The following is a 19832-nucleotide window of genomic DNA, read 5'->3' on the forward strand; positions in this document are numbered from 1 at the left end:
TAGGTGCAGTGTATCCCTGAAAGATATAATATCCCACACGTTGGGGGGAATTTTTAGTAAGAGTAAATTTTATGCAAAATAAACAAAAATAAATGTATGTAAGTAGAAAAAAATTCAGGATTAATATTCTTATACTCTGAAATTTGAGTAGTTTCATATAGGCAAATATGAAAAAATTTATGGACTCAAAATTAAAATCTTCCTATGAGATTGCAGTAATGGCTGTATCTTAATTTTAATGAATCATTTTATTCAGTTAAATAATAACTAAGTCAGTTTAATTTTTCTTATACTGATTTACAAATATTTCATCATTCTAGGGAGTAATGTTAATGTTTTTTGAGCTAATTTTGAAATAATACTATTTTATTGGGGGTCTTTAACACATAGGCCTAATCTTTCATCTCCCCTTGATTGGTATCTAGGAGACATAATAGAGATCAGATATTATTAACTGAGATACATGTTTGGACAATAATTTATAATTCAGGGTACATTAGTTTTTCTCAAAGTTAAAGTTAAAAACATTTTCAGAGGATATTAAATGACATCAGAATACCCATTTGTTTTCAGATATAGACACTGCCCTTAATACTGTCAATTTGATGACCACTGACAGAATTCACGTTGATGATTTAAAAGATGCTTTGGATCACCTCAATGTTTCTGTAAAGCCTGAAGAACACCAGATGTTAGAGGAAATATTTGATGTTGATGGTATATATGTTAAGTTGGCTTTCCTAATAATGTGATAATTTCCCATTCCTATTTCTAGTCTCTATTCTTCACCTTCTAGCATTTTTAATACTTATTTATTTTTGAATACACAGTAATAGAGAGGGGAGCGAGAGACTGGCAGATGTGCTTCACTGCTTGTGAAGCTTCCCCCCTACAACTTGGGCACTCTCCAGCATTTTAAAAATTATTCTAAAGGAATAAAACACACTAACAGAGCAAGTGTACTGACATCATAAAATTATCTTTATAAAGCACCCTTAAAAAATAAAGTCTTAGAGGTAGGGAAGTTGAGAGATAGAATGAAATAGATCATAGCACTGAAGTTTCCTTCCAAGAGGAAGAGTTTAGATGGTATTATAGTCAGATAAATAGGATTTTTATCTGTCTAAAAAGTTTCAACTTTATTCTGAAACTTTTATGGAGTTATTAAGGAATTCAAAGTTAAAAATTGATATAATTATTAAGATTAAAAATGTAATAGAGTTCAACTTAGAATATTTTGTGTTGGTGCTTGTGAACATAGAACTGAAATGTACAGTAGATAGTGGTCTTGGCTAGAGTAGAAATTTGGAAGTCATTCATAGGATAATTGTGGATGGTTTATAAAATGTAATGAGAAGTAAGTCAAGGACAGAACATTAGGCATGCTAACATTTTCTTAATCATGGTGAAAGAATAGTTTACAAAAGACATTAAAAAGAAGTAGTCACAATCAAACTATCTCCCAGACTTTGTGACCAGTATGGTAGTTATGGAGGGTGGGAGAGCACAGAACTTTGGTGGTGGGTTCAGTGTGAAACTGTACTTCTGAAATCTAATAAAGACCAATGTCAAATCACTATTTTTAAAAAAGCAATAAAAACATGATCAAAATTGTGATTTTTAATCAAAAGAGTGAAACCAAGAGGAAGTTGTGTCAGTGGAGAGGGGAAGGAGGGAGGAGATTTTCATGGAGAAGTATGTCAAGTAAGGCAAAAATTAAAATGTTCATAAGTTTGGAAATAGTTGTGTGGCGAATTTTGTAAAAGTCATTTCAGAAGCAGAAACCACTTAGGATGTGAATGAAGATCTGACAAATAAAAACATTACGTTCCATAAATTAAACTGAAAAAATGAAAAGAAGGAAAATAGAGAAGAAAAAAAAAGAATCTTTTTAGAAAACTGGATTTATGAGCCATTTTTGAGCTGAGTAGAATTTGGATAGGTAGAGAGTAAATAGTTCTTTTGTCTATTTTATTAGTGATTTAGTAATGGTTTACAAGATTTTAACATTATACAGTATAGTTAAAAAAATTTTTTTTTTATTTAAGAAAGGATTAATTAACAATACCATAGGGTAGGAGGGGTACAACTCCACACAATTCCCTCCACCCAATCTCCATATCCCACCCCCTCCCCTGATAGCTTTCTCATTCTCTATCCCTCTGGGAGTATGGACCCAGGGTCATTGAGGGATGCAGAAGGTGGAAGGTCTGGCTTCTGTAATTGCTTCCCCGCTGAACATGGGCGTTGACTGGTCGGTCCATACTCCCAGTCTGCCTCTCTCTTTCCCTAGTAGGGTGGGTCTCTGGGGAAGCTGAGCTCCAGGACACATTGGTGGGGTCTTCAATCCAGGGAAGCCTGGCCAGCATCTTGGTGGCATCTGGAACCTGGTGGCTGAAAAGAGAGTTAACATACAAAGCCAAACAAATTGTTGAGTAATCATGGACCCAAAGCTTGGAATAGTGGAGAGGAAGTGTTAGGGAGGCACTCACTGCAAACTCTAGTGTACTTCTGCTTTCAGGTATATATTTTGCAGTAGTTTATGGATACGTGTGAACATAAGCTCTCTCTCACAGAAACTGGTGTATATCTGGGTTTTGGGACTTTGTTAGAAAGTGAACCACCTGAGATGAAATTAGAGTGTACTATAAAAGGAAAGGTCTCACCCGAGTAATAAAGCTGAAGGGTTGTCATTCCACACGTGAAGTCTCTGGACACAGTCTGAGGTGAAGCATGTTGAGGTGGCAGTCGTTGCGTTGGTTAGGTTGTGATCGGCGGATGCAATATTATTTGATATGGATTGGGAGAGGCATACGGGAAATTGGGCCCTATCCAAGGGTTCCAGGACTGGGGGAAGTAGGGGCTCCATAGTGGAGATGTGAGGTTCCTGCTGTCTTAGGGTTCAAAAAGACAATAGTTAATGTTATCATCACATTATTTGGTAATTGGGTTAACTTTGAAAAGTCCTTTTTTTCTGGTTTGCTGTATAGTACCCAGTATCTTGTATATAGCTGTGCTATTGGATGCTTCTAATCTACTTGGTCTAGGCTTTTGAGAGAGTCCGCATATAAAATACACAGCCTATATATTAAAAAGATTCAGTTTGTGTTTTGAAAAACTTTGAGACATACAATTGATTTTTCCCCTCTCATTAATTAACTAGTGATTTATATGTCTACATTTTGCTAGGAGTGTACATAAACACCATTCCCACCACCAAAAGACTGTGACCCATCCCTCCCACCCACTCCCACCCCCCACTGGCCCAGGAAGCTGCATGTCTACCCCTCACCACAGGGCTTTTACTTTGGTGCCCTACTTACAATTTGGCCATGTCCTGCTTTTAGTTTCCCTTTCAGATCTTCCTACTCAACTTCTGTTGATGAGTGGGATCATCCCATACTCATCTTTATCTTTCTGACTTAGCTCACTTAACATAATTCCTTCTAGCTCTGTCCAAGATGGGTCAGAGAAGGTGGGTTCATTGTTCTTGATAGCTGCATAGTATTCCATTGTGTATATATATATACCACAGCTTTCTTAGCCACTCATCTGTTGTTGGGCACCTGGGTTGCTTCCAGGTTTTAGCTATTATGAATTGTGCTGCTATGAACATAGGAGTACACACCTCTTTTTGGTTGGGTGTTATGGAGTCCTTGGGGTATAACCCCAGGAGAGGAACTACTAGATCATATGGAAGGTCCATGTCTAGCCTTCTGAGAGTTTTCTAGACTGCTCTCCACAGAGGCTGTACCAATTTACATTCCCACCAGCAATGTAAAAGGGTTCCTCTGTCCCCACATCCTCTCCAGCATTTGTTGCTGCTGTCCTTTTTGATGTATGCCAAGTACAGAGGTACTAAAGCATAAGAGGCTTTGAAGGGGGCAGTAGATGAACCGATTCAGCTTGCTTTTAAAGTTATTAATGTTCCCTAGGTCTATGAATTTTTCTGTACTCTTTATTTGTCTTTACAGAAAAGGGAGATGTTTCCTTAATGAGCGTACTTTTAGCATTGAAGAATAATAGGCGATTTCAAGATTTTAGAGGTGAGAATAGTTAGAACATTATATATATATATATATATGTACATATGATATAGGAAAAGTTTGTTGGCTATAACTATTGAAACATTTTGAACATATAAAATATAATATGCAACAAAATCTAATAAGTAGTATATAGTTACTATTTCTGTAACTCAGGTGAAAGTGGCCTTATGTTTACTTAAGTCTAGGACTTTTACAAAGATCTATGTATTTTTTATTGGGGAGGGGAGAAAGGGAGATTAAAATAGAGAAGAAAGAGGATAGAGTCCAAGGTATAATTTAGCTTTTGCATAAGACACTGCCAGGGATGGGGCCTGGTGCCTCAGGCATGCACCTGGTGTGAGCTATCTCCCTAACCTTTAATATATATTATGTTATTGATATAATATATTATTTAGATTATATTTATATATTGTTCTATATCTATTTTTATTTCACATGTTTTGAATCTTTCTTCATTTCAGAAGAAAACATTCTCATTTTTTACAGTCATATAAGAGAATATGTAATTTACCTCATAAATACATAAATGTATGTATTTAACATTTTGGAAATAGTTATACAGCCAGGTCACTGGGTTTTTTGTTTGTTTGTTTTTACTGTGTTAGTTAGAATCATTATGTTATAACATGAGCTGGCTAACCTTTATGATGTATTTCCCTACTTGTTGAAAATAATTTTGAAAAGTGCTATTCACTTTAAAAATGAAAGCTTTTTCAAAGAGCTGACAGTTGACAAATGATGGATCATTAGACCATTTTTATTGTTAAATTTCACATGTCATCCTGAAATTACTTCTCTTTAGATTTAATGTATTCTGTGAAGTTTTCTTTTTTTGTGTGTGAGGATGTTGAAGGGAATGATTGACAATATAATTTTAAAGTCTTCCAGAACAAAAATATGAGATTATCCTTTCTGCTATTAATTTATTTTCATTGATGGAATGCTGTTTTATAAGATATTGCTGTTTCAGGAGGGAACTGTTGTCTCAGAGGTATCATTTCATATGTCCCCAAAGTATCTGTCAGCAAAAGTGCCATCTTCCTTCACCATAGTGCACTGTTCTCCAACCCTCTTTAACTCTTCACTCCTAGACTTGCTGAAATATACCACAAGATTATAAATGTTTCATTCTGTTTTTTTTCTCCTGTGCTTCTTAAATACCACATCTGGATGAGATTATTCTTACTGCTGGAGTTCAGTGCCTACACTATAGATTCACTGCTCCTGGTGGCCATTTATTTCCTCTTTATTTCCTCTTTCTTCCTTTTCTATTTCTTTTTGATAGAGACAGAGAGAAATTGAGAGGGAAGGAGAAGATAAAGAGGGAGAAGGAGAGACATTTACAACACTGCTTTACCAATAACACTGCTTTGAGTCAGGCCCTTGAACATGGCAACGTGTGTACTCAACTAGGTGCATCACTGCCTGGCCCCGGCCAGTTAAGGTTTAACAGAGGAACAGGAAATAGAGTTGGAGGTGGCAATAAGTTGGAAGTGACATAGAGAACACTAGGCACATAAGGAAAGGATGTGGGAGAAATGTGAAACAGATGGAAAGAAGCATATAGACATGAAATTTAATTTATTTCTTTTTAAGTATTTATTTATTGGATAGAGAGACATCTAAAGGGAGGAAAAGATAAACAGGAAGGCATCTGAAGCACTGACTTACTACTTGCACAGCTCTCCCACCCCCCCGCCAGCAGGTGGGGACTGAGGTCCTTGGGCACTGCAACACATGCACCCAACCAGACATGCGATCACCCAGCTCCTGAAAGTTTAATTTCTGCTGTGAGTTTGCCGTACAATTGCCCTTCCATATATTTGTATCAAGTGAGAGTTAGATACATATATACATAGTTTAAAAATATTTTCATTTATTATTGGACAATAATAGGAATTGAGACCAGAGGGGAGATAGGAATGGAGAGAGACAGAGAGACACCTGCAGTGTCTCACCATTCGCAAAGCTTTCCCCCTGCAGGTGGGGACCAGGGGCTTGAATCTGGGTCCTTGCACACTGTAATGTGAGTGCTTAACCAGGTGTGCCACCACCTGGCTCCCATAAAGTTTTTTTATTTTTAAGATTAGAGCTAATCATTTTTAAAGAAAAACATACTAGCCATATATACCAATGAGAAGGAATTGTGGTTTAATAATCATTTAGAATTTGATTTTATCTGAATGGAAATGTTTTCTTTTGATAGATGTTAATGAATTTGTAAAGATCTTACCCAAAGTCGCCAATGAGAGAGCTGATGTTTATGATATAAAATGTATACTTAATGGCCTGGGGATTAGTATTCCAGAGGAAGACTTGGAGAAGGTGCTTGCATCCACTTATGTTGATAGTAAGTGTTTTATTTTCTGAGTCACTTACTACATATAAAATGTTTTTATTTTCACTCAAAAGTTCACATGACTAGATATTAAGACTCATATGTGATTAATTTAACTATTGATACATTAATTTTTCCTAGCAGGATTGAGTGGTAATTTGTCCTGGATTATCTTCCTATGGAGTTTTCTTTTCTTCTTTTCTCTTTTTTATTTATTTATTTTTTTACCAGAGACCTACTCAGCTCTGGCTTATGGTGGTACAGGGGATTGAACCTGGGACTTTGGAGCCTCAAACATGAGAGTCTGTTTGCATAACCATTATGATATCTACCCCTGCCCCCTATTGAGTTTTCTAAGGGAAATATAATCTTCCTTTCTCTATTTCTTTTCCTCCTAAATTGTGAATCCTGTTCTTTTCTGATACAGTATTGTTCTCAGCCAGCCTGAAATTTATGCACTTAGAAATATGTTTATTACACTGTTATTTTTAAATTAAAATATATTTCCATAAAATTTTACATACATTTAAGGTGTACAGCATAATTTAATATATTTATGTATTTGTAGTATGATTGGTACTCTACCAAACCAAAATATGGACTGCCATCTGATGAGGTGTTTCCTGGCATAAGCATCTCTCTTTTTTTCTCTCTCCCTGAATGATGTATTTTTGTCCCTTACTTTGGAAATTCTGTTTCCACAGGTTGCAGAATAGTTTCTGTATAAATAATTTCTGGCTTTGGTTGACTTTTGCTGTATTCACTAGAGGAGATAAACACAAGTTTTTCGTAGACAACCATCTTGTCAGAAGCCTCCTCAGCATTCCATAGTTTTCACTTTTATGAAATATTAAAGGAGGCAGTTAACAGCAACAGCAAAAAGACTAGGAAAAAGAATGAAACAACAAGAATTATTCCAGAATAGAAAGGGGCAGAACAATTCTTCTTCTTCTTCTTCTTCTTCTCCTTCTTCTTCTTCTTCTTCTTCTTCTTCTTCTTCTTCTTCTTCTTCTTCTTCTTCTTCTTCTTCTTCTTCTTCTTCTTCTTTTTTTTTTTTTTTTAAGAAGCAGTAGGTGAAAACACCCCCTAGGTTGGGAAAGGAGGCAAATACTCAGAGTTAGGTCCAGGAAGCTCAGTAAATTCAAGCAAAATAAGCCCAAATAATTGCACAGCAAGAGATACTGTGAATAAAATGGTAAAACTCAAAGCTAAGAGAGAATTCTGAATTCAGCAATAGAACAGCAAATAACATAGGACTGTTAGCTGATTTCTCAACTGAAACTCTTTCGGCTAAGAGGAATGTTGGATGGAAAAGCACCTCTAACCAGAAGGACTTTACCCAGCTAGGTTGTCATTTAAAGTTGAGGGGGAATTAATAGTTTCTCAAGCAAACAACAGATAGTTGTGGAACCACTGCTTCTGGGTCTATTTGTTTCATTATTTTCACTTCAGACACAGGTGGTGGGGGCATCAGATCCCTGTTTCCCCATCATGGCTTTCCCTGCTAGCACTCCCACGTGGTGCTGGGCCCTAAACCTGCAACTGTGCACAAGGGAAGGCCTGTATTCTACTGCATGAGTGACTTTCTACACCCCAATAGTGTTTTATGTCAGGAATTGTATTTGACAATGCATTGCTCATTTTTCTGTGCATATCAATAGACTGCCAAAAGATCATTTTTGCTGATTGATTGGCTATCATTCTGTGACTACCACAATGATTAGCTATTTGCATATCTTCATATATATGTATCTATACACATACACATATATATTTTCCCATTTTTGTTTAAGTTTGCTTTCTTGGTGCAAAACCATTAATGTATTAGCAATTTTATATCACATTTATTTCTTGTATTTTATTAGTTGGCTTTTTTGGTCATGTAATTTTTACATAGAAAGGATTGCAATTTGCATGTAGTCAAATCTACCAAGTTTTACCTATAGAGTCAATCTCCTTTGTTACTCTTAAAATGCAGTCCTTTTCCTAGGGAAATATATATCACTTTTTGCTTGTGTTTTCTTCCTATAACATCATTTAGATGCTTTGACTCTGGAGCCAACTTTCTTAGGTTTAAATACCAGTCAGTCATGTATCAGCTATGTTAACTTGGGTAAATCATTTAAGTTCTTTTATGCTTAAATAATGAAAAAATAGTGTGACTTTTCACAGATTTACATGTCATCCATCTGTATGGTGTAGATTAGTTTCTGTACTTCCCAATTTTAGCAAACAATTATTTGAGTAAGCAAAACTCTTATTTATTTAAGTGTATAACTCTCAAGATCATGAGAAAAAGGCCTAGCTCTTAGAGTGGTGACACATACACTATCAGCTTGGTTTTTTTTTTTTTTTTTTTTTTTTTTTTAACAACATCCAAAGGGAAACACTGATGTTTTAGGAATCTTGCCTGTTAGTATATGTGCAGAGTGTTGAAGTAGTCTTTTTTTTTTAGTTCCAAATATATGACTGTAGAAAACAAATGATAGCACATTTCTTTCATTAGTTATCTTTGCTCATAGTACATATATGTTTCTTTAGAGACTATAATTGAGTTTGGCTCACAGTGCTTTTCTTTCAGTGGATAAGTTATCTTCTATAAAATTATATAGTAGAATTTGTTAAAAATTGAAAATAGTATTATACTATAAATATTCTGAAACAATAGTTCCATTTGGTTAAAGCATGTGTAAAATACACAAAATGCTCTTTTTCATAGTTACTACGAAATGTGTTTAGTAGAATTATAGTTAGAGAAACAAAGGGCTAACTTTTGGTTTCCAATACTAATAGGTAGACATATATTTTTACTTTATTCTTTCACATCTTTTGGGTCGAGAGCCACTCATTCCTCTGTTTTTCATTTTCAGATGAAGGGAAAGTAGACTTAAAAGATTGTCTGACTAATTTGTTGCAAACTTCACACTTTATAAAAGTTCCAGGTAAGTGAAAAAAATTCAAATTAACATTTTTATCAGACATTTTAAAACTTTGATTTTATATATTTGTGCAATTTTCCACAGGACATTTTAGTTTTGACTTTTTTCTACTTGCATTTACTAGAATTACAGTTTATTCTTTCATCATTCCAAAAAGAATATAAAAAAATCTATCTAGATGATTTAACCTAATGTCCAAGTTTGTGATTCATAATAGCTGATATCACTTAGTGATATTTGGTTATTTTACTAAATATTTTTTTCACCACCATTGTTATTGCTGGCTAGGTACTGGCACAACAAATTCACTGCTCTGGTGGCCTTTTCCCCCCACTTTTTTCTTTCTTTTCTATTTTTATTTGACAAGACAGAGAAATTGGAAGGGGAGGGAAGATGGTGGGAGAGAAAGATAGACACCTGCGGACCTGCTTTGCCACTCATGAAGCATCCCCCCTTGCAGGTGGGGAGTGGAGGCTCCAACCTGGGTCTTTGCACATGGTGACATGTACACTTAACCAGGTGTACCACCACCTGACCTCCTTTTACTGAATTTTGTAGGAATAAGATCACTGTTCCCTCCTCTTTTCCTATCCTATTATTTGTTTATTAAAATGAAATTTTATCATGAAGAGGTTAACTATAGAAAAATATTTAAGCATATAGGTTTCTTCCATGTCTTTTACCCACTAATTCACTATTGTACCCATGAGAGATAGGATATAACATGATTTTAATGTATTCAATTAACTGTCATCTCCAATTATTAGAGATGTTTCTGAAACTTCTGTGCCTCCTTGAAGTTTAACCTAAATGGACCTAGCTAAGTTCATAACTGTGTGAGATTCCATCAGTATACTTGGAATGTTCCATATTCTTGAGAGGAATTGCAGTGGCTTAATTTTCTCTAGACTCTTTCAAAAATTGAAATTTAAAAGGCCTAATTTAGGTAGCTCAAAAATGAGTGGTTCTCCAGAGTTTGAACGGTTATGATGTGACCAAAAGTCACGTCCATGGCTTTCTAAATGGGACCTAGTGTCTCCTAGGTACTTAGTTTATTGGAAAGTCATTTAAAAAATCATCTTTACTTACTGGATAGAGACAGCCAGAAATTGAGAGGGGAGGGGGAAATAGAGAGACAGAGAGACACCTGCAGCCCTGCTTTACCACTCTTGAAGCTTTCCCTCTAGAGGTGGTGACCAGGGGCTTGAACCTGGGTTCTTGTGCACTGTAATGTGTGCACTCAACCAGCTATACTTCCACCTGGCCCCTAGACATTTTTTATAAAGTAATGTTTATGATCTAATAATTTTTATTTTTAAATATTTTATTTTATTTGGAGAGAGAGAGAGAGAGAGAGAGAGAGAGAGAGAGAGATGCCATAGCACCAGTGGTGCTGGGTATTGAACCTGGGACCTCAGAGCCTCAGGCACGAGAGTTTTTTGCATAGCCATTATGCTATCTCTTCAGCCCAGTTATGATAAAGTTTCTTTTCTAAAGATATTTTTATTTATTTATTATTGCAAGAGACAGAGACATTGACAGGGGAGGAGGAGATAGAGAGGGAGACAGAGAAAAGTCTGCAAAGGTGGGTACAAGGGGCTTGGACCTGAGTGGTATAAAGTTTCTTATGATACCATATTCACTTTTTATCTGAGTGGAGAGTTTATACATGATACAATAAAAATAAAGATTTCCTTTGGTACTGATATCTGAGTGCCAGTCTTTTCATTATTTGGGGAACATTTTTGTGTATATATGTTGGTATATACACTCAATCCACTGAGTGAAAAAATTGAAAATAGTCACATCAAAATATGACTAGTTGTCCAGTTTTTTTGCAAGATAATTCTTTTCTGATTTATAATCACAACCTTAATGGACTTTTGAGCCTAAGATATGATAGAGGTGAATATAAACAGATGCTCTAAGATTTCATATAATCATCATTAAATATTAAATATATTGAATGACTTGGTTAGTATTAGAGTTTAGCATTCTGCTGTGAAATTCAATACCCTGTGCTTCAAAGCTAACTTCATAGTTGCTTGGTATTCAAAAACAGATAGACTCTTTTAAGACTATGCTTCCTTGTCTGTTAAGTAAGGAAAATATTAGCACTTAGTCTACAGAACTTATGTGAGGTTAAGTGAGTTGGTACAAATAAAGACATTTAGTATAGTGCCTAGAGTACAGCTCTGAATAGCCAAAGAGTGGCGGCAGGTAGACTGATGAGCAGTAGTGTAGTCATAGTTATAACCATAGTAGGTGCAGTAGTGTAGTCATAGTTATAACCATAGTAGGTGCAGTAGTGTTAGTCATAGTTATAACCATAGTAGGCGCAGTAGTGTTAGTCATAGTTATAACCATAGTAGGCGCAGTAGTGTTAGTCATAGTTATAACCATAGTAGGCGCAGTAGTGTTAGTCATAGTTATAACCATAGTAGGCGCAGTAGTGTTAGTCATAGTTATAACCATAGTAGGCGCAGTAGTGTTAGTCATAGTTATAACCATAGTAGGCGCAGTAGTGTTAGTCATAGTTATAACCATAGTAGGCGCAGTAGTGTTAGTCATAGTTATAACCATAGTAGGCGCAGTAGTGTTAGTCATAGTTATAACCATAGTAGGCGCAGTAGTGTTAGTCATAGTTATAACCATAGTAGGCACAGTAGTGTTAGAGTGTTAGTCATAGAAGTAGCAGCTATTTTACTCAGTACCGAATATAGCTATTTGAAAGTTATTTTTTTAACTTCACATACTGTGTATTTTTCAAAATATATAGAACTAGAAGGCCCCATGAAAACTCTGACCTCTATTAGGAAAAATTTAGTCAATGCTGATGACCTACCCTCCTTGATGAAAAATGTGGGAGCTCCATTATCACAAGATGTGATTCAAGAAGCACTGAAAAATATGCCTCTATTGGGTAAGTACCTTTTATCTTAGCTGTTATTTATGTTTGAAAAGTTCAAGAAATAGTGGGTTGTATCATTAAGTGCCAAGGACTCAAAAAGGGGAGGTATTTGGAGGAAGGTAGGTGTTGGAATGTTGTATGATGTGTAGAGGTCTTTGATGTATAGAATTTCAGTTTAGCAATTATACTATAGTTGTCTGTATCCAATCTCTGGTCACTCATCCTACCTATTTTCACTGACATTATTTTTCTTTCAGAGGATGGGAAAGTGAACTTAGAAGAGTTTATGACCAATTTGATCAATTTAGGATATTCATCTCTACCTAAAAGTAAGACTTCTCAGTTCAATGGAGGTAGATAATGATATATGTGTTATAGGTCTTTGGGAAAACCTCAGATAAACTTTTGAGATTGTCTTAATTTTACTTAGTACCAGCATAATTTTCTAATATCTTTATTCTTTACATGTCTAATGTGTGTCACAAGGGGAAAAACAGTATTAGTAGGGTGTACTAGTATTTCTTCTGCAGGTCAATCACCAGTCTGGACTGTAGCTGTCTTTCATTGCATTCCTTGTAATATTGGTTAAAAATAAGTGAACCAGTACTTAAAATTAGATTCTTTGCAAAAATACTCTAATTAATATGTAGTTCTATAAGTCACATTAACATATGACAGTTACTGATGTTGATTTATATTTCTTCATCATTAAGAAACTGGGTGTTGGATCTTGTTAAATGCCTTTTTGGCGCTGATTAACATGACCATGTGATTTTTCTTTTTCTTTTTGTTGATATGATGAATTACATTGATTGACTTGTGGATTGAACCATACTGTTTCCCAGGTATGAATCCACTTTGTCTTGGTGAATTATTCTCTTGATATGCTGTTGGATTTGACTAACCAAGATCTTGTTCAGGATCTTTGCAGTAATGTTCATCAAGGATATAGGTCTGTAGTTTTCTTTTCTGGTAGAGTTCTTTCCTGCTTTGGGGATGAGTGATGCTACCCTTATACAATGTGTTGGGAGTGATTACCTCTCTTCAGTTTTTTGGAAAAGTCTGGGGAGAGTCAGTGTTATTTATCTTTTTTTGAGTCTTATAGAATTCATTAGTAAGGGCATCTGGGCCTGGGCTTTTTGGGGAGGAAGATTTTTGATAACTGATTTGATTTCTATATTAGTGATTGGTTTATTTAAGCTATTTAGTTCCTCTCAGGGTAGGCTTGGCAGGAGGTGTGATTCTAGAAATGAATCTGTCTCTTCTAGGTTGTCCAATTTATTTACATAGAGATTTTAATAATATTCACTTATGATTCCTTTTTTATTTCCTCCAGTGTTATCACTGGGTATCAGTGCTGGCACTATGAATTTACTGCTCCTGGTGGCCATTTTTTCCATTTTTTTTTATTGGATAGGACAGAGAAATTGAGAGAGGAGGGAGAGATAGAGAGGGAGAGACACCTGCAGAGCAGTATCACCACTTGTGAAGCGTCCCTCCTTCAGGTGGGGAGTGGGACTCAAATCTAGATCCTTGCATGGTCTTTGTGCTTTATACTATGTGCGCTTAACTAGGTATGCCACTGTTCCCCCCCCCCCCCAATTCACATCTTGGTTTTATTTATTTATTTATTTATTTTATTTAAGAAAGGAGACAGTAACAAAACCATAGAATAAGAGGGGTACAATTCCGCACAATTCCCATAACCCAATCTCCATATCCCCTCTCCTCCCCTGATAGCCTTCCCATTCTCTGTCTCTGGGAGTATGGACCCAGGGTCGTGGGTTGCAGAGGGTGGAAGGTCTGGCTTCTGTAATTGCTTCCCCACTGAACATGGGTGTTGACTGGTTGATCCATACTCCCAGTCTGCCTCTCTCTTTCCCTAGTAGGGCAGGGCTCTGAGGAAGTGGAACTCCAGTACACATTGATGGGGTCATCTGTCCAGGGAAGTCTGGTCAGCATCTTGCTGGCATCCGGAACCTGGTGGCTGAAAAGAGAGTTAACATACAAAGCCAAACAAATTGTTGAACAATCATGGACCTAAAGACTGGGATAGTGCAGATGAAGTGTTGGGGGGTATTCCCTGCATGCTCTTGTGTACTTCTGCTTTCAGGTATGTATTTTCCCCCTAGTTTATGGGCACGGGTGAACCTATGCTCTATCTCAGGGGACCTGGACTATATCTAGGTTTGGGGACTTTATTGGGGAGTGGAACACCTGGAATGGAATTAAAGAATACTATGAAAGGAAAGGTCTCACCCGAGTGATGAAGCTGAAGGGTTGTCATTCCACACCTGAAGTCTCTGGTCACAGTCTGAAGTGAAGCATGCTGGGATGGTACGCATTGCGTTGATTAGGTTTCGATCCGCGGATGCAGTATTATTTGATTTGAATTGAGAGCAGCATGCAGAAAAGTGGGCCCCACCCTAAGGTTCCAGGACTGGGGGAAATATAGGCTCTATAGTGGAAATGTGAGGTTCCTGTTGTCTTAGGGTTCAAGAAGACAATGGATAGTTATTGTTATTGTCACATTATTTGGTGATAGGGTTAACTTTGGAAAGTCCCTTTGATAGGGTTTGGGGTATAATACCCAGCATCTTGTATATAGGTGTGCTACCGGTTGCTTCTGTTTTCCCTAGTCTAGGCTTTTGGGAGAGACAACATATCAAAAACAGCCTGGGGATATACCCCAAGGATTCCATAATGCCCAACCAAAAAGATGTGTGTACATCTATGTTCATATCAGCACAATTCATAATAGCTAAAACCTGGAAGGAACCCAGGTGCCCAATAGCAGATGAGTGGCTGAGAAAGCTGTGGTACATATACACAATGGAATACTATGCAGCTATTAAGAACAATGAGCCCACCTTCTCTGACCCATCTTGGACAGAGCTAGAAGGAATTATGTTAAGTCAGCTAAGTCAGAAAGATAAAGATGAGTATGGGATGTCCCCACTCATCAACAGAAGTTGAGAAAGAAGATCTGAAAGGGAAACTAAAAGCAGGATCTGATTAAATCGAGAGCAGGACACCAAAGTAAAAACCCTGTGGTGAAGGGGAGGGTAGCCATTGGGCTTCCGGGCATGGCTGGGGGTGGAGGGTGGGGGTGGGTGATGGGGATGGGACACAGTCTTTTGGTGGTGGGAGTGGTGTTTATGTACAACCCTATTAAAGTGTAAACATATAAACCACTATTTAATTAATATGAGAGGCAAAGAACTGATGATATGTCTAGAACTTCTTAAAACACAGACTGAGTCTTTTTAATACATGGGTTTTATTTTTAAAATATTTTTTATTTATTATTTATTTATGTATTCTTTTTTTTTTTTTTTTTTACCAGGCACACTGCTCAGCTCTGGGTTACAGAGGATTGAACCTGAGATTTTGGAGACTCAGACATTAGAGTCTCATTGCATAACCATTATGCTATCTACCCTGCCTTCACATAGGATTCTTTATATCTCCCCATCTTCAGTTGTAATTTCACCTCTCTCTCCCTAATTATTCTTACCATATATTTCTCTCTTTTTCTTTGTGTGAGTCTAGCCAGTGGTTTATTTTATTTATCCTTTCAAAGAACCAGCTTTTGGTTTCATTCATCTTTTGAATCATATTTCTGAAATCTATCTCACTAATTTCTGTTCTGATTTTGACTATTTCCTTCCTCCTGCTGACTTTTGGTCTCTTTGTGCCCCATTTCTAGTTGACTCAGTTGTGATGTTAAGTACTTACTTGAGACCGTTGTTGCCTGTTAATATGGGCCTGTGTTGTTCTGAGCTTCCCTCTAAGGACAGTTTTAGCTGTGCCCCACAGGGTATAGTACTTGGACTCTTCATTTTCATTGGTCTCCAAGTTTCTCTGACTGCACTGTACCAATCCATTTTGTTTTATTTATTTTAGTCTATCTTATTCTTTGCATATATATATATTTACATACATACATACATACATATATTTGTGACTGTTTTATCTTGATTAATTGCTAGTAGGGAATATTGAATTTATCATTTTGGAAGAAAAATCATTTTTCTTCTGAGCACAAGATGAGAATTGATTTTCTGCCCAATGAGTTCATAACACTATTTGCCTGCTAATATATCAGCTAGCAGTATTTCCTGTTTAGTATCACATAGGCTACTATAGATCAAATACCATGTGCTCAGGTCAGGTGGTTAAGTGCACACATTACTGTGTGTAAGAACCCGTTTTTGAACCCTGTGTGTAAGAACCCTGCTCCCAACCTGTAATAGGAGATACTTCTTTTTTTTTTTTTTTAAATTTTTTATTTAAGAAAGGATTAATGAACAAAAACATAAGGTAGGAGGGGTACAACTCCACACAATTCCCACTACCCAATCTCCATAACCCACCACCTCCCATGATAGCTTTCGCATTCTCTACTTCTTAAGTGGTGAAGCAGGTCTGCAGGTGTCTATCTTTGTCCTTATCTCTTGCTCCCATCGCAATTTCTCTCTGTCCTCTTAAAACAGAAAGAAATGGGAAAAGGTGGTGATGGGTTCAGTGCTAACACTATGAATCCACTGCTCCAGGTGATTGTTCCCCCCCCATCACCACCCTGGTGGCAAAAAAATAAAGAACTAAAAAAAAAAATCAAACATCCTGTGCTTTATAGTTATGATCTCCATAAAATGACTGGAGTAGAATGCTTTAATTTGGATAGAATAGATAAAAAATGTGCATCTGAATTTCAAAAAGCCTCCTCATACTGAATTTTCATATACAATACAGTACTATAGTAAGTACTTTTCATAATTGAAAATCATTAGTTTTTACTGTTCTCATAGCTTTTTTTTTTCTCCTAGGGGATGACAGCAAATTAGATATTTTTCCCAGTAAGGAGAGAATAGAGATGACAGGTAAAGAATTATATGAGATTTGCAAGAATCTGTCAAGTGAAGTTGATATATATCTATATATAGATATAACTCACATGGTTTCATGTGCTGAGAAGCCCTTCTAAATGAAAACTTCTTAGATATGAAATTCATGTAGACAGATATTTGATAGAAATCAATAGAAAATGATAAAAAGGAATAAAAATGTAATGCTGTATATTTTCTTCCTTGAGAAGAATGTTTATGGTTTCTTACATTTTTACTTGAGGTATACAGAAGAAGCAGTGGCATGTAACTTTAGTAACTTAGATCTAAATCTATATTTATAGAAATGTTTTGACAGCCTTTCCACTGATTCAACAAGAGTTATTAAACTCTCATTGTCAGGTTGATTTGGAACTTTTTTCTCCTTTTATTTAAGGCAATGCTGGGAGTGAACCCAGGGCCTAACACATCTGTTATGCCACAGAGCTGCATCCTTGGCCCAATTCTTATTCTACGTTTCATAGAGAGTGAGAAGGGTATGCTAAAGCACTGCTTCAGAGATCCACTTGTCTTAAATGCTATTGGAGGTCAAATCCAGGTCTCAGTCTTGGAAGGTATGTGCTCTATGTACTGAGCACAGTGGAGTCCTGCAGACCCTTCTGAGATCTCAGTGTTGCCATTCCTTCTCTGGTTTCCCCTTGTGGTTTCTCAGGAAAGTCCAAGCGTGGTTACCACCTAGGGTACCCAGCAGATTATCATCAACTCTACTTGTTTGGTTTGTATACTTAGAAGGGGTTGTTGACTAACACATTACTTAAAAGTTTTATTTTTGTTAGATAACAATGGATAAAAGATACCATATCCCTATCTCCTTACATCAGTGATATAATGTCTTCACCATCTCCTAAAAAGGAACTCACTTTGAATTCAGAAAGATACAACAGAAATTGAGCACTGGTTTTTTATGTCTCTTATGTATTCCAAAGTGTCTTATTTTATAACTATTTGCTATCTCTTAGAAACAGGAATCTTCCTTGGTTCTTAAGAATGTTCTTTTTATCCTATGCCTTACATTTATTTATAATTAACTAAGCTGTACTTTAGGTGAACATGTATAACATCTCTAAATTGGTGTTTACACTAATCATTTCATAAAATTTACTTTAAAATGTCATTTACTTTTATGATCTAACCAGTTCCTTGCCTACAGCTAACAGAATGGGGAACCAAAAGTCTGAGATAAAATAAAGGTGGTGGTTTTTTGGAAAGCAAAATGTTTGATTAACTAGTTAACTCATTTAGCAATTATTTACTGAGTGCTTAGGCAGTGCTAGCATTAATAAAATGAACTTTTAAAATTTAATACAACCTATAGCAACATTTTTGCATGCATTTATAACACATGAATTACACACTACCATATGATTTAATATTTTCCTTATTTTTTAAGAAGGAAAGGTTGATATTAACAATGTGGATGCTGTTCTGAAAAACATGGATGTGAAACTTACAGAAGAAGAGAAGCAGGATCTACTAGAGTACCTTTCAGCTACTGGTGAGGCCTTTTAAAAATCTCATCACACTGATAAGTTTATTAGCATAGAGGTTTTATGTGAGTTTCTGATATGATGCTATTTGAATTGTCTTGACAAAATTTCTTATTTTTTATACCATTACCAAAATCCTGACCTTTATTATTCGATAGGGTTAGAGATAGTAGTGTTAGTATCATATTCACTCAGCTGTTAGATAATTCGAAAGCACAGCTTTTGATGTGTTACTCTGCTATTTAAAAGCCTTTAATGACTATATATAGCCTTTATTTTGCCCTCACTTTTTTCACTTTAAAAATAGATATATAGGGGGCCAGATATGGCACACCTGGTTAAGTGCACATTACGGTGTACAAGGACCCAGATTAAGGTCTTTGGTCCCCACCTTTAGGGGAAAGCTTCACCAGTAGTAAAGCAGGGCTCCAGGTATTTCTCTGTCTCCCTGTCTCTCTCCTTCCCTTCAGTTTCTCTCTGTCTCTATCTAATAGTAAGTAAACAAACATATTAAGAAGAAATTCCAAACTTATAAAACAGATATAGTTTGCATGTCAGTGTGGAAAAAATACTTAGTCACCTTGCAATAGGAATATAGATAATGAAAAAAAAAGAATATAGATAATGTACAACTTCTCAGATAATTCTCTCATTTGTCTTGCTAACTTTTTTCTTTCTTTCCCATGACTGATTTTGTTAGACAAAGGAGCTAATATAAGTGGATCATACAATATAGTACTTTGTATGTAATATTTTTTGTATGGCTGTTTTTAAGATTCCTTCTTGGGTTTGAATGTGTCACTAATGCTTTCCTTGAATTGTTAGTGTTCCATTATATTAACTTAGAAATTTCTGTAGCTACTTTCTCCTAAGATGAGACATTTAACTTGTTCTAAGTTTCAGTGATTATAAAGTAACTAAAAAAATTCATATTTTTATGTTCATATGTGTGAACATGAGTTTTAATTTCCTTGGTGAAATGCATAGAAGTATGATGGCTAGGATACATGGCAAATATGTTTAACTTGATGAAGAATTATCACCCCTATTTTTCCAAAGTGATTTTACCACTACCGGTAACATTTCACTTGCTCTAATGCTCTTGCTAGTTAGCACTTGCTTAATAATCTTACTAGTCATCATCATATGCATGTAGAGTTCTTTCATTTTGACTCTCCTGAGCACTTCCCTACGTCCTGAT

The 19832-nt window shown here is 36.0% G+C and overlaps 1 protein-coding gene across 1 annotated transcript in view; it reads left to right on the forward strand.

Moving 5' to 3' along the window:
- Positions 1 to 19832, forward strand: part of EFCAB13 (EF-hand calcium binding domain 13) — a 224760-nt gene that overhangs the window by 88444 nt on the left and 116484 nt on the right. The window contains exons 29-36 of the mRNA XM_060202483.1: positions 574 to 717; positions 3975 to 4046; positions 6256 to 6399; positions 9258 to 9329; positions 12106 to 12249; positions 12495 to 12566; positions 17067 to 17120; positions 18535 to 18639. Of these exons, the coding sequence (XP_060058466.1) occupies positions 574 to 717; positions 3975 to 4046; positions 6256 to 6399; positions 9258 to 9329; positions 12106 to 12249; positions 12495 to 12566; positions 17067 to 17120; positions 18535 to 18639 (807 nt within the window). The remainder of the gene's footprint in view (positions 1 to 573; positions 718 to 3974; positions 4047 to 6255; positions 6400 to 9257; positions 9330 to 12105; positions 12250 to 12494; positions 12567 to 17066; positions 17121 to 18534; positions 18640 to 19832) is intronic.

The sequence above is a fragment of the Erinaceus europaeus genome, chromosome 12 (genome assembly GCF_950295315.1).
Source record: "Erinaceus europaeus chromosome 12, mEriEur2.1, whole genome shotgun sequence".
Lineage (NCBI taxonomy): Eukaryota > Metazoa > Chordata > Mammalia > Eulipotyphla > Erinaceidae > Erinaceus > Erinaceus europaeus.